We start from the raw sequence: 21,428 nt of genomic DNA, 5'->3' as shown, positions 1-21,428 counted from the left end.
AATGAACTCATTCAACTGATCAATCAAGATTATTCCCTCGAAAGAAACTTGTACCTCTTTAGCTGGTGGCGTTTGTTTTCTAAGATATTTCGTCTCGTGACCTTCTGGATCTTTTCTAGGTGCATGTCTAGACTCTTCGTTTATTAAGCCATCCATTCTGTTCGCCAACTTATCAATTCAAGCATCTTGAATTTGCACATACTCAGTGAGACCTTCAATTGCCCCCATCAGATTTGCAAGCTGCTCCTCCACAAATGAGGCATCAGTCACCATTACTTGCATGATCACTGGAGACATTGGAGAGTAACACAGATTGTCGCATAAGTTAATCTTTGAAGTGCTTATCTTATGCAGTGTAAGTGGAGATGATGCGTTAGTTGAATGACCATCATTCTTTGTGCCCAAGTATCTCGAATTAGAGTGCTCAAGTAGAGGAAGAGTTTTCTTAAGTGTTTCGGCCACATTGCTTCCTTCTTCTAAATCACTTGCATGGGATCTCCCTCCTTTTGGGGTTAAAAATTCAAAAAATGAAGTTGGCGTAGACAACACTTGATATGTTTATTGTCCTAGCTTGTTTGTCTTGCTCCTCGTGACAGCTCCAAAGCTTCCAAAAGTAACCTCAATGATGCTCTCTACTTCTGTAGAGAATTTGGAATCAGCAGCCTTGGAAACAGTTGATTGAGAATTGACCTTTTTGGAAGTCATTTCGTTGTTCTTAAACTTTGAAGTTGGAAAAGTTGAGATGAGAGGTAAAGATCGCCCCATTGGGAGTTCCAATTTCTTTCCAACAAATTTTTTAATTCATGAAAAATAAACTCAACCATAAGCAAAATATGCAGAAACAAGAATTTTTATTGATAAACGATATGGGTACAAATTTATTTCTCCCTTGATTTCTCTCTCTCCTGATCTCTTGATTTCTTCATAATTTGAGGGCCGTTAGTAGCGTATTTCTCGAACATAGGATTTCTCCATAATTCGAGGGTCGTTAGTAGTGTATTTCTCGAACATATGATGGTCTCTTTATGAATATCCCATAATTTTGTGGGATATTGGAGATCCGATCTTTTAGAAATAACCATGAATTTATGGGATATTAAATATGTTTCTTCAAGAGAGTAAGCCACCCTTTTTATAGGCATAATTTAGGATTGATGTAGCATAATTTAGGGTTGACGTACAATAGCCTCTAAAAACTCTAACTGAATTTGGATTCTTCTTGAAGAGTCCCACAAATTTTAGATGTCTATAGTGTATTGGCTTGATTTTGATGATATCTTCTGTGAAGATGTCCTCGATTGATCTTTGATGAATGCTCAATACTGACGAACAAGTAACAAGTATACTTGAGAAAAGTTCAAATATTCAATAGAATTCGTTGATGTATAATGTGATGAATCTATTGCTTTTCTTGGGGTGAATTCTCAGAGTTTTATAGTCAAGAATTGGTCCTCTTAACTCATGGTTAATTAAATAGTATTTCAAAACGAAAAATATAACCTACCACGTTGTCTCTAAATCGATTATCTAACGGCTAGCGTTCTTTGATGACTTTCTCTCTTATCTAACGGCTAGCGTTCTTTGATGACTTTCTCTCTGTGAGGTTGAGCCTTAGTTCGATATTGAGCTTCTATGTGGCTCATTCTACTTCTTCAAGATGGATTTCTTTTGGCATTGGGTTACTGCTCTTTTATCTTTCCACGTGTCAATATCTCACGACTATTTTAGCCTTATACAGTTATTTACATATATATTTTATTTTTTGTCTCGTATCATTTTAATCAGATATACCCTAAAAAAGATTAATTGTTGTTATGATATTTATCCACTTGTGTGTGACCCTCTTAACCTATTTTATAAATACAAAATTACTAATTTTTAATCCAAGTGTTAGGTTAAACTATTAAAACTTGAATTTTAAAAGGTTATAACTTTTGTCAACTCTATTCAAATTCAAAAAATGGATGTTTATCCCATTCCTTTGTTCACCTTACAATAATAATAATTATAAATCCATGTTATGTAAGCCTTTCCAAAGAGCTTATTTACTTTTAAATTATGGGTGAATAACATGAATGTAGTTAAGTTATTAATAAATTGATTTTGAAAACTTGATCAAACATGCTAATATTAGTCAGAAAGGAAAAAAGTTCCTAGTTATACTACTCAATTATTGTTCTAAAAGAGTGTGGAGAAAAATATTGTAATGCATTAATTAGGGACAAATATTAGATAATGTAGACCCACCATTTTATAAATTGACTCTCTAAATTGGAACAAAATGTCTGATTAGGTTATCAAAATCCAGGTATTTGATCTCATCCAATTATAAAGTAATTGTCCCAGATATTCGTGGCATAACAAAATAATTAATACACATGCAATGTTATCTTCTAGAAAACATCTGAAATTGTTTAATAAATTTTCTTGTTGAAAGAAATAAATTTAGTATTGATTAGATGTGATATAAAAAAAAAAAAAAAAACAACATATAATAATACTCATACCTCTTTGGAAACTCACCTAGCTATTTTTTTCAACCTGAGCAAAGAATTATAGTAGATTTTTGAAAGGAAAAAAAGAAATTCAATAAATATTTTTTATCAATCGTGTTGACTAATAGTTTGTTTGTCAAACTTTTAAAATCATTCAAAAAAAATATTTAAAACACATTTAAGCAACAATTATTATTTGATCAAATTATTTTAAAAATATTTTTAAGTGTATTTCAGCAAAAGTTGTTCATTAAGGACATAAAGTACCCCTATCTGGAGGGATTAGTGCAGTTTGGCCTGCCTGATGGCCATCAGAAGTAGCAATATTACAAGCTTGTTCAGTAGCAAAATTACAAACAAAGTTTAGAGATATATTTCTAGGATAAGAAGTTCCCACAATGTCTGCTTCCACTTCTTTCTCCACAAACATTGAGGGGACTTCAAACACCGTTAGTTCTTTCGTTGAGGCTTCCCTAGAGCCCTCCTTGGTCATTTGATCCGCTACCTTGTTCTGCTCCCTGAAGATGTGGGTGGGTGCTGAAGCTCTCAACTGTTGCAGCAACTACCTGAATTCACAAATAATGTTAGCATATCTTAGATTGCCTTGATTAATCATGGACATGGCTAAAGTTGAGTCGCATTGAACTTGCAATGGTGTGAGATTTATGGCTTTAACAATTCGTAGGCCATATAGGATTCCCAATAGCTCATCTTGGATAGCATTGGTATTGGGACAATGCTTCGCATATCCCACTACCCATTTGATATGGTGGTCCCTGACTACTCTGCTAATACCTCCAGTTCTTTTGCTTCTATTTGTTTCCCAGTTTGTATTGAGAGTAAAGCTATTTGGTTTGGGAGGATTGCACTAGACCTGAAGTGTGACCTGAGTCTTATTTCTCTCGGTTCCCTCAATGATTGTATTCTGATATCAAGTAGCGCGGGCTATGACATGCTTGGGGTCAAGGATGAAGGTGTTATAGTTAAAGGACAACTCGTTCCTAGGCAGCCAGAGGTTCCATAAGCTGAAGGGAATGATAATGTCCCAGGAGGTATAACTATTGAACATTTTCCTTTTGAGAGTTACCCAGGTGGTAATCCAGTTGGTGGTGTCCAGGAGTCAAATAACTCCACTGCAGAAATGGAGAGGACTAACTGGTTCCAAAAGGATGTGGCCCTGGAATTAAAAGAGAATATGAGTGATATCCTTCCTTAGATGGTTGCAGACCTTACAGGCTGGGTGCACATTCATCCCTATGTTATAAAGATAGTAGTTGGTTGACAGTCTCTCATAATGGTTTAGTCAATGGCCAATCTTGATTTTGTTAGGGACTTTGAGTTTCCAGATCCAAGTGAAGTTTTCTGTCCCTGTGTCTACTTGGTTTTGGTAGTTTTTATCAATAAAATGGTAAGCATTTTTGGTGGAGAAAATACAATTGGGGTTGACATCCCAGATCAGGGCATCCTCCTTATTACTTCCACTAGGGGTATGCGTGTCCTTTATTGCAGTTGCAAGCTGATCGGGGATTGGAAGAGAGATGTTGGAGAGTACCCACTGCTCATTCACCGCGATGTATGATACGATTCAAATGGCCGCCTTAGCTTTCAATGACATCATTCGAAGTCAGTACGTGGGGCATCAAGTTTTGGTCGCATTAAGGAAATGGAATCCTACATGGAGGGGCCGATTTAAGTACACCAAAGAGCAATCCCACGTGTGAAATATTGCTTGGGGCATTGAAGATTGAGGACTCATGGTTTTGGGCCTTCATTAAAGATATTTTGGTTACTTAGCCTTATCCAAGTAACACTCCATGAACACCCCTTTTCATTAAGGGTATTGTGGTTATTTTGTTATGTAATAAGTTAGACTATAAATAGGTTTTATTAGTTCATTTGCTAGTTAGTTTAGGAAAGATAAAAGATTGAAACACTTGAAATCCTCTCTCTTGAGAGTATACCACCTTAGTATAGTCTTAGTTAGGACTTGAAAAAGTCATCCTTAGTATAGGGTTTAGAAAAGCCAATATTGTTTTTTCTTGGAAACGGTGGATCTTGAGGTGAGTCGATTACCTTGGCGGTCACCGTAAGAGTGTGGTTTTGATTATTACATTCATTTTAGGGGTTAGTTTTGAAATATATTTGGTTCTTAATCTTGTAATAATCTTGGTCTCACTATCTATCCTTTCATTATTTTACAAATCCATGTATTTTTGTGTTTGTCATGTTGTATCCATTTGTGTTGCTTGTTCTTCTCACATTTTGTGGACTGTTTTGGCATCTTAGTGGACTGATTTGTATCATTTGGTATCAAAGAAAGGATTGATTTTGTTCCAACAAAATCAATCTTGGGCTTGTTAGTTGAAAAATAAAAAAAAAAGTGTTGAAATCCAAAAATCTCAAAAAAAGAAATCTGTCCCGTTTTTATATTTGAGCTGAAATTTGAGACTTAGATTTACGATATTTTAGTGTGTTTTGTTGTTTCTAGTGTTAGTCCCTTCTTCACTAACACTTATAGAGTCTAGATCTAAATTTTGAGTCATTTTCAAGTTGTTTTTGAACTTTGAAGGTTGCTGTTTTTTTAGGATTGGTGGCTTGAAAGAGTGTTGTTGAAGTTTGTTGTTGAGATTGCGGTTTAAAAATATTTTTTTTTTATGTTGTTGAGGATTGGAGCTTGAAAAATGTGTTGTTGATGTGTGGGATCCAACTTGAACCATAGAACTCTAAGATTCAAAAGTTGTGTTCTTGGTGTTCTTCACCATCTTCATATTTTGTTGAAGAGAAAATGATTGTTTGATCTTAGAAATTAAAGAAAGAGAGTGTGTCTTGTTGTTAGTCTTAAAAGACATAACTCTAAGACATCCAAAGGGGAAAGGGAACAAAAGGGTTTCAAAAATTGTCTTGCCAAAAGGGAGAAAGTCCACCTACCAAGACTTACAAAAAGGAAAAGAGCCAAAAGTCTTTCAAAAAGGTGTTTAGCCAAAAAGGTGCAAAAAATTCAAACACTTTTTGAACTTGAAAAAAGGGCTCCAAAGTCTTGTTGTTACCCTCCCATAGCCGAAATTCCACCATTCCCCACTTGGAATTTGATCAATACAATTTGAAGACAATAAAATTTCTCAAACTTTCAACCATTTTAACGTCCAATAGAAGGTTGCCATGTCATCACCCTCAAAAACGACACTTAGGCTCAAAATTTCAGATTTCTAAGTTTCATTTCTTGTTTCCTTAGTTTCAATTTTCTTGATTCTAGTACTAATAGACAAACTAGTAATCACCTTCTAGGTTGTTAATTAGTTTTTGAATACGTTTCTTTCCTTGACCCAGACACGAACTAATCCTTCTCTCTCTCGAATGTATGCCCGGTTTTCGTCGAATCTTTTTGATCACCTTCAAAAACAAACCGGAATTTCGGTAATGCCGCATCATTGATAAAGAACCTTGTGTCTTCGTTATTTGTGTGCTTTTCTTGTTTGTAACTCGTAGTAACTTCTTTGTTTCAAGTTCGTAAGTGAATTTTGTTTTGTGTTTTGAGTCAATCAAAACAATAATCCATTCCTGCCGCCAAGTAGGATTGACATCTTATTGACTACCGGAGTATAAGCAACTTTCAATATTCGCCGCTCCAATTGTGAGAATCACAAAGGTGAGTGTATCGAGTGATGGTAAGGAGCTTTTACTACTAATCTTGTTTGTTTTATTTTGTTTGTTGTTGTCTTTTTTTTTGTTTAGGTACCATGGCTGCCCATAATTTTAAGGTCACGTGTAATCGCATCCATGACGATCTTGAAGATATGCAACGGCACATTGAAATTATATGCCAATTGTTACCCAAACTCTTTCCTCAAAATCCAATTATCCAAACAACTTGCGATAAGATCTTTCTGAAGGAAGTTACTGCTCAATCTTGTGATGGACTTTCACACCGAGGTAAATACGAACATATTCATAAACTTCAAGGTAAAATAGCTAACCCTTACATTTTTGTGCATGTGAATGATAATTGTGTGGCTAGTAGCCCATTGAGTGTAAGTTATAGCTTGCCTATATGTGAGTCTATTATTTCTTTGCCACTTGATGATGATGTACTTGTTGTGAGTGTGGATACACTAGTTGATCCTATTGATGACCGAATCGACTCTTCTTGTAAGATCGATTTATGTCCACCTAGTGTTGAAATCATTTTGTTGAATGAAAGTTCACCGTCTTGTGAAATTTATGTTGATCAACTTTTGTGTGAAAATTGCCCACCACTTGAGGATGTGTGTGATGTGATTAATGAATGTCAAGTGTGTGATGATGTTGAAAATATTGATCAAAGGAATAGGAGTGAACCCGAGAGCTATTCTTGGGATAATCTTGCACTTGAAATCTCTTTGAAACTTGCAATTAATCTTTTAGAGAGTGATGAATGTATTTGTTCCGAATCTGCCTGTGAAATAGATCATGCTCTCTTAAGTTATAATGTCTTGTTTGAAGATGATATAACCACTCCTAATGAACCTAGTGATGAAAATGATGGTATAGCTTTCCTTTAGAAGCTATAGCCGATATGGTAACCCACTATGGTGTGACAACATTCCTCCTAAAGATGAAAATCTCTTCTTAGAAGATGAGAGTACTCTTAAGGGTAAGGGATGTATAATTTTGGAAACTACTTGTCCTTCTACTTTGTGTGACTTTATTATTGAGAGTACTCATGGTGATGATTGTGAAACTAGTAATGAGTACACATGAGGGCACCTTAGTAGAAGTCGACTTGAGTGATACTTTTCTCTACTTTTTATTTGCTCTAGATAATATATATGCTATTGTAGAGAGTATGCCGTTTAGTGTGGATAGAGACCACGGGAAAGGGGAGTGTTGTCTAGACCCGTGTCTATGGACACTCTTCCCGTTTGACCCCGGTGCCAAATATAGAATTGGTGATGATGGTGCACCCAACTTGTTGCTTGGTTTACATGACAAGCAAAGTATCATTTTTCGTGAATTCTATAGCCAAATCCTTTGTGCATTTTTCATTGAATTCTAAACATATGCAACCTTGGCATGTTGAGGTGATTTGTCGTGCTTACCCTAACCCTCATTCCATGAGGAGTTTGTATTTGTGTGTCTTTTCTTGGTTTTGCAAGGTTTGGATTCGAGGTCAAATCCTTTTCAAGAAGGGGAAGATGATACAATTCAAATGGCTACCTTAGCTTTCAATGACATCACTCGAAGTCAGTAAGTGGGTCATTAAGCTTTGGTCGCATTAAGAAAATGGGATCCTACATGGAGGGGCCGATTTGAGTTCACCAAAGAGCAATCCCATGTGTAAAAGATTGCTTGGAGCATTGAAGATTGAGGACTCACAGTTTTGGGCCTTCATTAAGAAAATTTTGGATACTTAGCCTTGTCTAAGTAACACTCCATGACCACCCCTTTTAATTAAGGGTATTGTGGTCATTTTGTTATGTAATAAGTTAAACTATAAATAGGTTCTATTAGTTAATTTGCTAGTTAGTTTAGGAAAGATGAAAGATTGAAACACTTGAAATCCTCTTTCTTTAGAGTAGACCACCTTAATATAGTCTTAGTTAGGACTTAGAAAAGTCATCTTTAGTATAGGGCTTGGAAAAGCCAATATTATTCTTTGCTTGGAAATGGTGGATCTTGAAGTGAGTCGATTACCTTGGCAGTCACCGTAAGAGTGTGATTTTGATTATTACATTCATTAGGGGTTAATGTTGAAATATACTTGGTTCTTAATCTTCTAATAATCTTGGGCTCACTATCTATCCTTTCATTATTTTGCAAATCCATGTGTTTTTGTGTTTGTAATCTTGTATCCCTTTGTGTTGTTTGTTCTTCTCATATTTTGTGGACTGTTTTGGCATCTTAGTGGACTGATTTGTATCATGTATTTGACCTTAAGTGTTTTCTCCCCACATGGGGCTCACCTTGATATCTCAGATGGGGTCATGGTTTGAAACCCAAGAGTCCTCAAAGATTCTAATTCTGTACCCCTTCCCATCTATCCATAGATTTGGAGGCTCTGGTGCAGGCGTTCCACCATCTTTGATGCATTTCCAGATTCTGAATGTTGATTGGGGGGCGGTGGTACTTCTCCTATTGTAACAATATTTTAAGTACAATGTCTTAACCTAAAGAGTTTGGGTGTTATGGTACATTCTCCAGGTAAACACAACATGAAGAGAGCTATTTTTTACCTTGCTCTTTTACAACCCAAGGCCCCCTTTACTTTTTAGTTTAGTGACAGTGTTCTAACTGAGTTAGTGCGGCTTTTTTTTCAGTAGTTGTGCCCCAAATAAAGTCTCTTAGAATTTTATCAATGACTTTAAGAGTCTTGGTAGGGATCTAGATATATTGCATGACATGGGAGGGTATGCCCCTAAGGGTGGCTTTAGCAAACACTGTGTGACTAGTCATATTAAGGAATTTGGTTTTCCAACCATAGACCCCGGTGTGCATGTTGTCTATGATGCTTTGGCAGTCCCTGTGTTGGGGCTTAGAGTGAAATAAGAGAAACCCAGATATTTTTCAAAGGTTTCACTTGTTATCAAGTTTAGGGAGTCGGCACAAGCTATTTTAGTATTGGGAGTAGTATTCTTGGAGAACAATACTTTTTACTTGGTGTGACTGATCTTTTGGCCGAAAGCTTTGCAGAAATTATCAAGGGTATCTAGAATTACAATGCAAACTTGGGGGTGGCAGTGGAAAAAAGGGTAAGATCATCAGCAAAAAAGATATGAAAGATTTTTGGTTTTGAAGTAGAGATGTTGATGGGAGTCCAGGTTATGTTATGGACAACTTTATTTATTTCCTTAGACAATCTTTTCATATATAGTATGAAGATGTAGGAAGAGATAGGGTCTCTCTGTATAATGTCCCTAGAGGGCAAGAAGTAGCCAGTCTCTGAGCTATTTATAAGAATAAAGATGAAGGAGGTGGTGATGTAAAACATAATGAGCTTGATGATCTAGGGAGGGAAGTGGAAAAAATGGAGCGAGTCCCTAATGAAGGACCATTCTAGTGATCATATTGACCTTTTTTCTCTTTCATTTCCTAAAGTGGTTGATGTATTCCTGCACTATTATGACATTGTTAGAGGCTCTTCTTCCAGCTAGGAAGCTAGACTGGTTTGGCCCAATAATGTTTGGCAGGTACTTTCTGAGTCTCTAGGCAATAATTTTAGTCACAATTTTGTAGGTTGTGTTACATAGCCCAATAGGTCTAAATTTCTTGATCATAGTGGCAGTCTGGCATTTGAATTAGTCAAAGTAGGGTTTTGTTCATTACCGATGGCATGCTGCTACTATTGAAAGTATCCATGCAGAACTGGATGATTTTATCTTTTACCTCACTCTAATATTTTTGGTAGAGGAGAGGGTAAAGTCTATCCGGTCCTGGAGCTTCAGAGCTTTGAAGGATTTAAGGGCTTGATAGATTTCCTCAATTTCAAGAGGTGCATCAAGGATAGAATTTTGGTAAATAGGCATAAGGACTCCTCCGAGGGGTATTGATGAGCTATAAACTAGGTAGAGTGAGAGTGGCTAGTGGTATAGAAAGTTTGAAAGAACTGGATTATGTGGGTCTCAACCTCCCTAGCCTCTTGGTACAAAATACCAAATTCATCTTTGAGGAAGTAAATCCTATTCCTTCTTCTATTGATGGTGGAGTTGTGAAAGAACTTGGTGTTTGCATCTCTCTTCTTCAACCAGCTAATTTTGGATTTGGTTTTCCAAAATTCCTCTTCTAGTTTTAGCATAGAATCGTATTCTATCAGTAATATTCCTTTCAGTTTTGGAGGAAGGCACTGTAGTAGTAGTTGCGAGATTTTTGAATGCCTTCTATCCTGACTAACAATCTTCTTATCTTGTGAAAAAAGTTTCCAAAATTGGATTGGTTCCACTTAGTGATATTTTCTTGGAAGAGGCTCATAGAGTCCAAAGGAGAGCAGGGGGAATTGAATGAATAATGAACCACATTCTTGAGGGATATATACCCACACAACATGGGCTCAAATCTAAAGGGCCCTGTTGAGATTATTGGACCTGTCCTTCAGAAGATGAATAAGAAATGGACAATGGTCAGAGTGGGTCCTAGGCAAATGTGTTACACTTGCCTTAGGGTAGTTTAAAATTTAGGAGTTATTAGCATAACACCTGTCCAGTCTTTCAAAGATAAGAATGACCTATTTTTGTACCTCTAATTGGTCCAAGTATATTTACTGCCCTTAAAACCCAGGCCTACCATCCCACATTGACTTAGACATTGCCAAATGGTGTTGGCTCTTCTATGGTTAAGTCCTCTACCTCCCATTTTATCCCTAGATTGAAGAACTTCATTGAAGTCTCCTCCTATGAACCAATCACCCCTGAAACTCTGGATAAATTTATTGGATTTTTCTAAGAGATGATGTGGTTTTCATACAATTTACAACCAGGATTTTGAAGAGGCACATACCTTGATAAGCACAATAATACCCTAAGAGGTAATGGAGATGTTTTGAGCTTTAGTACATTCTCCTTCCACACAATCATGATTCTTTCAGAGGTTCTTAGAGGAGAACTGTATTTGTGAGTCATACCCCATTCGTTGAGTGCGTCTGTTGTGATCAGACATTTTTATTTTCAACAAGCTAAGCATAGATAATTTGTGGAGTTTGGCCATGGTTTGGCATTGTCTGAGAAAGCAGACACTATTTGTCTCTCTCACATTCTAAATGATAATTTTCATAGGGTTAGTTGGGTAAAGTGGACTTTCCATCACGCATTTCCCCATTCACATATGGGGAAACATCTGGGAGCGACTCAAAGGATTCAGTAGCACTAAAGGCTGTATTTTCTTCTTCTGATTTCGCAAGTTCAGGATTAGCATCTGAAAATTTTGGACAAAGGGCTAAAATAGCCTCCTTGGAAGGATTTTTGAACTCTTTCAGAAGTATGCCTCCTAGTTGAACTGTCTTTACCTTTTGTTCGTCCAAGGCGTTCAATAGCTCTTCCACCTCGTGGTTGCTTTATTGGAGCTACTTTAGTATCAACATATCTTTCCCTTCTTGGCTTTCTTTCCTATTTTGGTTGGTCTGTGGAAACCATTAGTGGAATATTGAGAAGAGGGCTTCTACATTTTGTGTTGCTGGTGAGAAGAAGTGTATTTGGATTTATGCTTGGTGTAAAAAGGCATTGAGCTTTGATGATGAGAGGTAGGTTAGATCCCCAGAGAGTTGAGATTGGAGAATTATCTAGACCAGAAGTATTTCCTGAAGTTCTTCAAGGCCAGATTTAGGCTCTCTTTCGTGACATGAGTTAGGTACCGTTGGTTTTACCACTACCATTATTGGTTGGAGGCCAATATTGAATTTAGTGTCTGATCTTGAACTAGAAGTACCAATTCTAGTCAAGACTTTGGCGTGTGATCTGGTGGTAGGGGAGTTGTGACTAAGTAAAGTGGGGTTCTCGCCTGATTTTGGTCCTTCATTACTTCAATTTATGCTTGTGAAAGTATCAGAGTCTTGGTGATGGAGGATTAATTTTTAACAAATGGAAAGTAGATTGGTCGTGGAGTTAAGTGACATGACTGAAGTTGTCATGTCTGGACTATCGGGCTTATGATTATTATCTACAGCTAGAGGATTCTCGAATGGTAAGAAGGTGTTTGGTTTCTCCATGATAAAAGATGGAGCGTTAAGAGAGAGAGGGGGTTTATGGCCTATAACTTTATGTTTGAAGTGGGCCCTTTCCCCAAAAATACCTGGAGAGGTTGTTCCATCAACTTTAAATTTGGGGAGGAAATGTCAGCCTTCTTTGGAGATGGTGGCAGTATGTGAGCCATTCTCTGGGGTGAGATATGAATTTTTTGGAAGGAGGTACTTGGGGTTTTTAAAATTGAGGCGCCAAAGGGGTCCCGTTACCAGGTTTTTGACTTGGAAAATTTTTTCATTTACCGTCTTTTGCTCAAGAGGAACTCAAGAGGACTTTTCCTCTTGTTTGGCTTCGTGTTCATAATGGACTTAGAGTGGGTTTTCGACGACAGCGAGTTATATGAGGATTGGGAGCGAGTGAACTTACCTGTTGCCGCATTGGAAACCTTTACCTGTGTTACCTATTTATTGTAGCTACCGTTTATCCTGTTGTGAGGTCCAGCTTTAAGAGTGTGTGGATTGCCTCTCGGGGGTTGCTTTGGCTTCCTCTTTTTGAATGTAATTGTTTATCATTGATCTATCTTCGAGCCGCTTCCTGATTATTGTTGGCTAGTTTGTGGTGATTGGTCTACCCTTATGAATGAACAATTTTTGGGGATGTGACCAATCCTATCGCATCCAGTGCACAACGTTCCATCTCCCTCATAGACTACCTTCTGTATGTGGTCTCCAATAATGACTGATGTCTTTACTGATGTTCTTAGTGGAACTTGAATGCATATACGTGCATATCTCCCAATTTTAGTCGATTTTTAAGAGTGCTCCCAATTTTTCCCCAACCCTCTCTAGGATCTGCTTATAGTAAAATTTAGTCGTGAGTTGTGGGAGCCTCGTCCAGATTGCACTGTGTGTGATTGTGGATTCTTGCGGGGTGAAGTTTGGCACCCATTGTTGCACTGAAAGGAAGCCCCCAATCACAAACCACGACCCTTCGTGTAGTGCCTTTTGTTTGTTCTCTTACTGCAAAATTTTGCTATGTAGAAATCCCATCCCAAATCAATTAGAATAAGATTTTCGATGGGTTTTCATAGCTTTATTAACTTGTTCTTTAGGAATTAGTGTGACACATTCGTCCAACCAACTTGACAATCACTGAGTGTCTCCATGAGGGTATTGTCTCTGTTTTTCTTCCTCTGTCAATATTATACCATCTTTTTCTTCAGGATGGATGGCTGTAATTTTTCCCCTGTTGTCGTAGTAGGAGCAGTTTATTTCTGCTTGTTTGTCCATTAGGATCTCCCTAAAGGACTGCTTGGGCGACACGTCTTCCTCCATATGAATTCCGATTTCTGGTGGATCCGGTGGTTCCAGATGTCTTAGGGAGTGGGTCGTTATGGTTGGGTCGGCAAGTGTGGTCATCTTTCTCCGAGGGTGGTCAGTTCCTTAGAAATAAAACTAGATAATTGTCATAAATGAAATATTGATTTGAACTAAGATATAAAAAGAATATGATTGATACTGCATTGAAAGGCACTACCTATTACTTCTTTCGTTTTCTTAGTTATTATATTTTTTCTTTTAAGAGTGAAATGATATGAAATTTTTGGTCAACATTTTAAAATATAATTTTTTGTTATATTAAGATGAGAAAATTATTGTATAGAGAAATTTTCATATAATTTTTTATATAGATTTTAATATTAAAATATTAAATTAATCTATTTTAATTTAATTTTAAAAGATAGTCAAATTGACTTAAAAAAGAAAATGTAATAACCAAAACAAACCGGATAGAGTTGCTTAATTAAAACTTCGGCGAGGCAAAATGCATTAGCTGTTTTTTCTCATTTTTAATGTTGTTTGGTGGACAAATAACCTATTGATGGAAGCCATCAAGAAACTAATAAAATATCTTTTAAAAAAAAACATAAAATATCCGATATCGTGTGCACATACTTACCTTAAAACCATATATAGCCAGAAAATAAAGGGAAAAGGTTTAAATATATTATTATATTATTAAAATTAATCTATTTATATCATTCGTTATAAGTTTGACTTATTTATGTCATTAATTTTAAAAGTTTGATTCAACTATATTATTGTGATTACAGAAAAGTTCATTTATATCATTATTTTATAACGGTGATTTTGCAAAACTAATTTTGACACATGACCTCTTATTAGAAATTCACATTACCAAATCTAAATCAACTAATATTACCTAAATTAAAATAAAAGTTCATACCCAATAAAATAAATTTTGACACAATTAGTGAGTTTAATTTTTAATTGTTAATTAGTTCAATTTTTATTTTTAATAAGTCCAATTTTTATTTAATTAGTTGGATTAAATTTAATTTTGAGTAATATTAATTGATTTAAATTTAGTTATGCGGAGCTCTAATAAGAGGCCACGTGAAAAAAATAATTTTGTAAAAATCAGTCTTACAAAATAATGATATGTATGAACTTTTTTCTAACTACAAAGATGAGTCAAACTTTTCACGACAGTGGCATAAATAAGTTGGATGACAAAAATAAGTAATTTCTAATAGTAAGTGAAATATTCAAGTCTTTTCACTTAAATAAATTAAGAAAGTTTGACCACAGTAGGAAGTTTATTCCAGTTTAGGTGCAAATGACTTGGCAAAATACATAACCAAATAAAATTAGACAATCTCACAATAAATAATTAAAAATAGATTTTAATTTATTATAATTCTATACATTGATAGCATACAAAAGCTTTACACTATCATTATATTTTAATTTGTTGAGCAAATAAACTGCCTTATTTTTCAGATTATTTATCAACTCTTATGAATAACTAGCATATAGCATGATTTAGATAATATAAAAACTCTTTTACACTGTCAACATCTATAAACTATTCCCTCCGTTCCATTTTATCCGTCCCAAATTTCCTAATCTGGTGTCCTATTTTACTTGTCCTTTTTTGCTTATCAAGACAAGACAATTTTTTTTTCATATTTTACCCATTGTATTAATTATTTTTTCTTTAAATTAAAATGTAAACATTATTTAATAGGGGTACTATGATAAACTAGACATGTTATTTTTTTTTTTTCTAATAGTTGTGTCATCCCAATTTGTAAGGAGTAAAATGGGACGGAGAAGTATTAAAAAGTAAAGCTAAATAAATTAAAACAATGTGAAAGCAAATGGTGGGACTAGCAGCGTAGATATGAATAGTAATCATTAACTAAAAAATCCAATAAACAATTAGTGTATTATTATTTTGGTTATGAAGATATTAGGAGATCTCAAACCCTAACCAACGTATCTTCTTCTTTATCATCTTTCAATTAAAATACCAAAAAGAAGATCAAAATCCATTAGAGCTTGATTAGTTCAATGGACAATAATTATCTTTGGGAGATCTTCACTAATAAGAAACAAAATATTAGTGAAGATCATGATAATCATCACCACCAGCTACTTCAGATTCCTAATTTCCAACAAAATGGATTTTCTCAACAAGATAATCAAGATCTCATAGAGGATCCTGTTGGTTCGTCAGTTATTACGTCTCAGTTGCAAACAAGTTGCGATCAGTTATATAAACCTTCAACAATCAACACAAGTACTTCAATTGTTACACCTCGATTCCAAACAAAGTGTGATCAGCTATATAAATCTTCGGCAGCTAGTACAAGAAGTACTTCAATCAATATGCCCGGTCAGTTCCAAACAAGTTGTGATCGGCCATATAAATCTCCAGTAGGTACTAAAAGTACTAATCTTGATCGTAATAATAAGGAGGGGTTAACAAGAAATGAATCAAATAAGCTCAAGAAAGTTGTGCATAGAAATGTTGAAAGGCATAGAAGGAAAGAAATGGCAAATCTTGTTAATTCTCTAAGATCTCTAATTCCCATTGAGTTCATCAAGGTGAGTTAATTACTAGAATCTATTACTGTTAGTACTTTCAATTTCCTCACCTATTTTCCTTAAAATACTATAAAAAAAAAAAAAAAGGAATTTTAATTTAGTAATATATAGTAATTAAAAAAAAGGTTTCCTAGATCAAGTATATATAGCAGCTTGTGGAATTAATTCTAGCCATATATAGTAGTTAGCCATCCACTATTTCCTTCCTAGCTCCTTTCTCTCTATCTTTATTTCCGTAGTTTTGGAAGGTTTTATTAAGTAAAGAGATATAAACTTAGTATTATTTAACATGTTGTACATGGTATTTAATTTGTGCAATTTAATGAGGAAACGATCATAGATATATAGAAAGATATGGAGGCTTAATCCATTAGTTGATAGTCGAGTTTTGTCACCCTTTAGCTAGATGGGAGAGATAGGGGTCAGCGGTCTAGTAGTCACGTAGTATGCTGTGCTCCAAGTTAGTGTTCTAAGTACTATATATGGTGCCTTGTTTGCTTTCTTTCTATCTTGATATTTTTTTGGCCATATTTTTCGTGCATCCCTGCTTCGATTATCATCCCGTTTGAACTGAGGTCTATCAAAAATAGTTTTTCTATCTAGATAAAGATAGGGTCTGTGTACATCCTATCCTCCCCAGACAGCCAGCCATACCCATTTATGGAACTATATACACTTGGCTTATTGTTGTTGTTGTTTATAACTAGACTGATTACCTTCTCAATGTCTTGATTGTGCATATATTTTTTACTTCGTCCGTGCATAGATCTTAAACACTTTGTAAAATCTAATATGATGTGAATTTTTATTGTAAATATAGGGCAAACGTTCAGCATCAGATCATATGCAAGTAGCTGTGAATTATATAAAGCATCTTCAGAAGAATATACAAGAGTTAGATAATACAAGAAAAAATATCAAGAATATTATTTCATTGGATGATCAAAATAAAAGTTCAACAAATATTACTTTTCAGAAAAATAATATTTGTGTCACAGTGAATAAATGTGAAGATGGTATGGAGATTTTGATTAATGTCAATAATAGCCATAAAGAGGAAATTTTTTCTTTGTCCAAAGTGCTGAGATGGCTACTTGAAGAAGGGCTAAATGTGGTTAGTTGTGTCAATTCCAAACAAGATGAATGTAGTTTGATCATGATCCAATGTCAGGTAAGAAAATTTAAGACATAAATTATATTTCAGCATTGCAAATAATAGTTTGGTGATAGTATTTAAAATACTAATAGAATATACGTTTTTTTCTCGTTTCGATTTATGTATCTCATTTTTCTTTTTTGTCTGTTAAAAACAAAGAATGACACTATTTTATATTAAGTTTTTAATTCAACATTTTCATTGTAGCTTAAATGGAATTCCCATATAGAAATAGCATGAAAATTTAGATGTGTAAAACGACAAGATTCAAAAGATATTCATGGTGTGTTATACATAGTTTTAGTTTAACATCACAAGCTCATTAAGAGTTCTTTTTATATTCATAAATTTAGAGTCCAGTTAAACTATAAACAAGAGATGAAACGAAAAGATGGAGAGTATATCGCAAAACATGTTTGAGAAGTATTCAGTGGAATAATGAAAACATACAAAAAAATCAGCTTATTTTTCGAGCTTATTCTTTTCATTTCAACGAAAAATGTGTCCAAACTATAGTAAATGGAACAGAATAAATACCATGAGTACTTGCTTTAGGATTTTTATCCTAGTTTTCTCATTTACAGTTAGACGACTTTTATAATAGTCATTCTTTGTAATAACAATTTATAATAATGGTCAGAAAAAATTAAAACTTTTTTTTATGTCATATTATATTACTATATGCTATTTATAGTAGTCAAAAAAATTCAAATCAATGATGTCTTTATAAAGAAATTGTGGGTGCATATATGTTTAGAATTAAGGAGAGAACATGTTGTGCTCATTTATAAGGAATATTTACTTTTCAAATAAATTAATCATTATCTTGCAGGTGAATAATATATCATCAGGTCTCACTCTTGTTGGGCTGCAAAAGAAACTGATTGATTTGATTAATTAGAACAAAGATGGAGGCGGATTCCGAATTTAGATTTGGTGCGTTTGATTTCAAGATTCTTAACATTAAGTAGCTATATTTTTGAACTCATGAGTTCAAAATATAGATAATATTTTCTAACTTTTCATAGTTTTTCACGTGTGTATATCTACATTTCATCAAAAAATTATTGGATTTGATTGAGTCTTTGTGCATAAAACATACAATGTTTGGTAATTGGTCAGCGGCGTATTCAAAACTCTTGATAAGATTCCTGATTTCACCATATATACATGTTAGTATTTGGATATATTGTTGCATGTAGATTTTTTATCACTACGACTTAATTTCAGTGCTAAAAAGTATTGAGAGCATGTTGCTAAAAGTAATTAAGACACCTCCTAGCTGGCTAATAATGTCCTTGCTTGCTTGTAAAGTTGCATAAATATCAACTTCATCTATTATAGAATATTTGATTGACAAAGATATGGGCATATGAGTATTAGTGGCGTACGTACACAGAACATTTTTTAGGTTTGTTACCAATATTTGAAGAAGGGAACAACTGAAAAAATCACTGTAGACACTCCATTTCTTTGTCTTATTTGCCCAGGTGTTCATCAACGATGAACGCTGCTGAACTTCAAACTCGGGTGAAAAATGGGGTGTCATTTGTTATATTTATACTCAGTATATTCATTTTAGTTATTTTATATATATATATAAATAAATAAATAAACGTCGGATGAGGCAAGGTATATCCGGCCTCGATGACTATGAAGCGGGATAAGGAGAAACATGAAATATTGTGTGTTATCAAAAGGCTCTTGTACTATTATAACTTGATTATTGTACTAGTGATAGCAGATTAGTCAGGAGTGCGCAAATTGATTCGAAGAAAAATAAATACTATACCATGTATGTATTTTATCATGTCCCATGTACCCACTACCTTCATAATCTTATTAAATAAACACTAATGTATTCTGCAATAGCACCAAAACTGTTGCTTGTTCAGATGACAAAGTACTTCGAGTGCATGTTGATTTGATCAAGTCCGTCGATCATTTGGGGCAAGAAGCAACTTTGAAACTCGGAATGATGAGCCAATCCTTTTATCCTTTTCTGCTTACATACCAAAATTAGTTCGCTTGATACAGGGCTCGACTTATGACCTAAGACACAAATCTCCCAACCGTTTATGAATTGAAGAAAGGAGAAAGGACAAAAATAACACTTAAAACTAAAATAATTCCACAAAACTAGCACCTAAATTTAAAAACCCAGTAAATAGCCATTAAGGGATGGGTACATCACAATTCGGCCCTTCCGTTTTATGAGAAAATATTACAAGTTCGTCTATCATATTTATATATAATAATTATAGAGATTCTATACATATACATAGTCTATATAATAATTATAGTATTTTTATATACATTCTATATAATTTTTAACTACAATTATTATTTAGATACATATTTTATACGGTTTTATATAGTTTTTATATGCATTCTAAAAAATGTATCAATCTAGTATAAGAGAGTATCAATTGAGTATATGGACACTGCAAGTGTATCAATGTAGTATAAAAGTGTATTAATATGGTATAAAAGAGTATCAATTGGGTATAGAAACTGCATGTGCTTGCATAGAATTTCCTTTCTCTTTTTTAAAAAGTGTATCAATATAGTATAAAAGTGTATCAATGTGATATAAAGGTGTATCAATTGAGTATAGAGACTGCGTGTGTCCAATTGAGCCAAATGGCTAAAAAATGGTATTACTTTAGCCAATTGACTAAGCATATCCACCTTTTCAAATATGGGTCATTTTGTTTTAAAATGGTTATCCCATGTACTTTCCCCTTGAAGAAACCCCCGGGGCAGTTGTGTAAACTTGATTGATCGCAATTAAAACAAAGAATCTCGAGCAGGGCGGATCTTTGAAGGGGCCAGGTGTTCACCCAGATCCCCTCGATAAAAAATTACACTGTATAAAGATAAGTTATTTTTTATTTTTAGTATATATACGTACATTTCGAATCCCCTAAATACAAGATTAAAGATTGACTCAGCACTTTAGAGGTAGAGGTTCCAGTTCAAATTTGAAGCACTAATTGTTATTTTCCGAACCCTTTTAGTAAAAATTCTGAATTCGTCACTAGGCACACTCCCTAAAGAAACAATAAATAAAAGGATAATTTTATTATGGGAGAAGGACAAAAATGGCCTCTTGACAAAAATAAAAGGCACGAAAATAGCCCATGTTTCAAAATACCATTTTTTGGTCATTTCGCTTGCTAAGCCGCTTTCTTTAATTTTATTTTTTTTTTGCTGATTTTGTCTTTTTTGTTTTACTTTTGTTGTTGCTCCTTTTGCTTCTTTTATTATTATTATTATATAAAGTGTAAAAATTGTATTTGTCTTTTGTTGTTTTTTCGTTGTGTTTGTTTTCTAGTAGTTGTGTTTTCTTCCTTTTCCCTTTTATTTTGGTTGTGCTCATTTTTTTAAAAAAAACTGATATTTCTATATATTTTTTTAATTCTATCAATAAACAAAACAATCAAATAAAATTTTGTAGTTTTCTTTTAAAATACTCAAATACTAATTTATAATGTCATAACCAAATTAAATTTTGTATTTTTTTGAAATACAATTTTTTAAAAATATCATATTTTAATGACTCATATACATGTTTTAAAACTATTTTTGTGTCTTTTATTTTTTCCAAGAGGCTATACACATTTTTTACGCTATTTAGGTAAAATAGTTATTTAGATACATATTCTATACAATATTTATGCAGTTTATATACATCCTATAGATATACATATTATATACAACAATGATACAAATCCTATACAGATCATATTTACAAAATATATTCTATATAATACAGTTTTTATACATATCATATACAAACCTTAAATATAAAGTATTTATACACATAATATACAAACCTTAAATATACAGTTCTTATACAGCTTTAATACACATCATATACAAACCTTAAATATACAGTTTTTATACACATCATATACAAATCTTAAATATACAGTTTTTATACACATCATATACAAACCTTCATTTCTCTGAAATCTCCATAGATAATCAATCCTATGCAATCTCGAATCATAAAACACATTTTTTTTCAAAATCAATCCATTTCCTTCAAATTTCTTCGTCACATACCTATCCACTATTACTTTAGCTTCAACACAATAGCCCTTTTCTTCCATCCCGATCAACTTCTAGATTTTGCATATTTTTTCTTCTTTCATTCCTCTATCTCATTTTTCATCCACCCACATAATTCACAAACTCAATTCAATTTAGATAA

General features: G+C 34.0%; 1 protein-coding gene and 1 long non-coding RNA gene across 2 annotated transcripts; one reads left to right on the top strand and one right to left on the bottom strand.

Moving 5' to 3' along the window:
* Positions 1 to 2,726: 2,726 nt before the first annotated feature.
* Positions 2,727 to 13,708, bottom strand: LOC124897052. The gene is made up of 2 exons (XR_007053527.1): positions 12,566 to 13,708; positions 2,727 to 3,061 (listed from the first exon to the last, which is right to left on the bottom strand). It is a non-coding gene; the product is annotated as an uncharacterized LOC124897052 (long non-coding RNA).
* Positions 13,709 to 15,423: 1,715 nt separating this feature from the next.
* Positions 15,424 to 18,357, top strand: LOC107866403 (transcription factor bHLH36-like). The gene is made up of 3 exons (XM_016712485.2): positions 15,424 to 16,053; positions 16,874 to 17,224; positions 18,042 to 18,357. Exons 1-3 carry the CDS (start codon positions 15,517 to 15,519, stop codon positions 18,108 to 18,110), a joined length of 957 nt encoding a protein of 318 aa, XP_016567971.2. The 5' UTR covers positions 15,424 to 15,516; the 3' UTR covers positions 18,111 to 18,357.
* Positions 18,358 to 21,428: the final 3,071 nt, after the last annotated feature.

Source organism: Capsicum annuum, chromosome 3 (genome assembly GCF_002878395.1).
Source record: "Capsicum annuum cultivar UCD-10X-F1 chromosome 3, UCD10Xv1.1, whole genome shotgun sequence".
NCBI classification, from domain to species: Eukaryota; Viridiplantae; Streptophyta; class Magnoliopsida; order Solanales; family Solanaceae; genus Capsicum; species Capsicum annuum.
This window is presented reverse-complemented; position numbering and strand designations above follow the sequence as displayed.